The sequence below is a fragment of the Sinocyclocheilus anshuiensis genome, unplaced genomic scaffold (genome assembly GCF_001515605.1).
Source record: "Sinocyclocheilus anshuiensis isolate Anshui unplaced genomic scaffold, SAMN03320099.WGS_v1.1 scaffold2493, whole genome shotgun sequence".
Lineage (NCBI taxonomy): Eukaryota > Metazoa > Chordata > Actinopteri > Cypriniformes > Cyprinidae > Sinocyclocheilus > Sinocyclocheilus anshuiensis.
In genome coordinates, this window is record NW_015549322.1 from 319282 (window position 1) to 320172 (window position 891).

Here is an 891-nt window from a genome sequence, read left to right on the forward strand (position 1 = left end):
AAAATTACGATTGAACCACTGATGTCACATGGACTATTTTAACGATGTTCTTACTACCTTTCTGGGCTTTGAATGTGGTAGTTCTGTTGCTGTCTATGCAGGATCAGAAACCTCTCCAATTGAATTAAAAAATATCTTAATTTGTGTGCCGAAAATGAACGAAGGTCTTACGGGTTTGGAATTATTATTATTTTTTTAATATTTGTTTTAATTAATGACAGATTTTTATTTTTGGGTAAACTATCCCTTTAAAATGTAATTGAAGTTATATAACATGTGTGTGTGTGTGTATATATATATATATATATATATATATTTATGTGTGTGTGTTTGTGTGTGTGTGTATATATGTGTGTATTTATGTGTGTAATGCTCTGAGTGTCCTGTAGGTGGCGGGACTCTCTCTGCTGGCGGTGGGTGTTTATTCCGCACGTAACGCAACTGCTGTGGCCGGACGATACATCGAGGCGCGGCTAGGAAAACCTTCGCTAGTGCGAGAAACCTCACGATTCACTGTGGTGGAAGCCCTCAAACACCCCATCAAGGTACGACAATCAAGATTTGATGATCACTTCCTGCGCAGACAGGAAGTGAGGTGGCACTGATGCACATATGTATCGTTTCAGATGGCGAAGCGCTTGAAGAGCAAGCCGCAGGACGCGCTGGAGGGAGTCGTGCTCTGTGTGAGTGTTTGCGCATCCTTCACCACACGCACTTCCTGTTAGCGTGCGTGTCTCACTTCCTGTCTCTCTGCAGCCGACGCTGGAGGAGCGTGTGCGCGACATCGCCATAGCGACGAGGAACACGCGACAGAATCGCGGGCTGTACCGGAACATCCTGATGTACGGGCCGCCGGGGACGGGGAAGACGCTCTTCGCTAAGGTAACGCTC

The 891-nt window shown here is 45.6% G+C and overlaps 1 protein-coding gene across 1 annotated transcript in view; it reads left to right on the plus strand.

The window, feature by feature from the left end:
* The window catches only part of LOC107656896 (ATPase family AAA domain containing 3B), an 11396-nt gene that overhangs the window by 5747 nt on the left and 4758 nt on the right, over positions 1-891 (plus strand). The window contains exons 8-10 of the mRNA XM_016444834.1: positions 390-545; positions 627-683; positions 757-882. Coding sequence (XP_016300320.1) covers positions 390-545; positions 627-683; positions 757-882 — 339 coding nt within the window. The remainder of the gene's footprint in view (positions 1-389; positions 546-626; positions 684-756; positions 883-891) is intronic.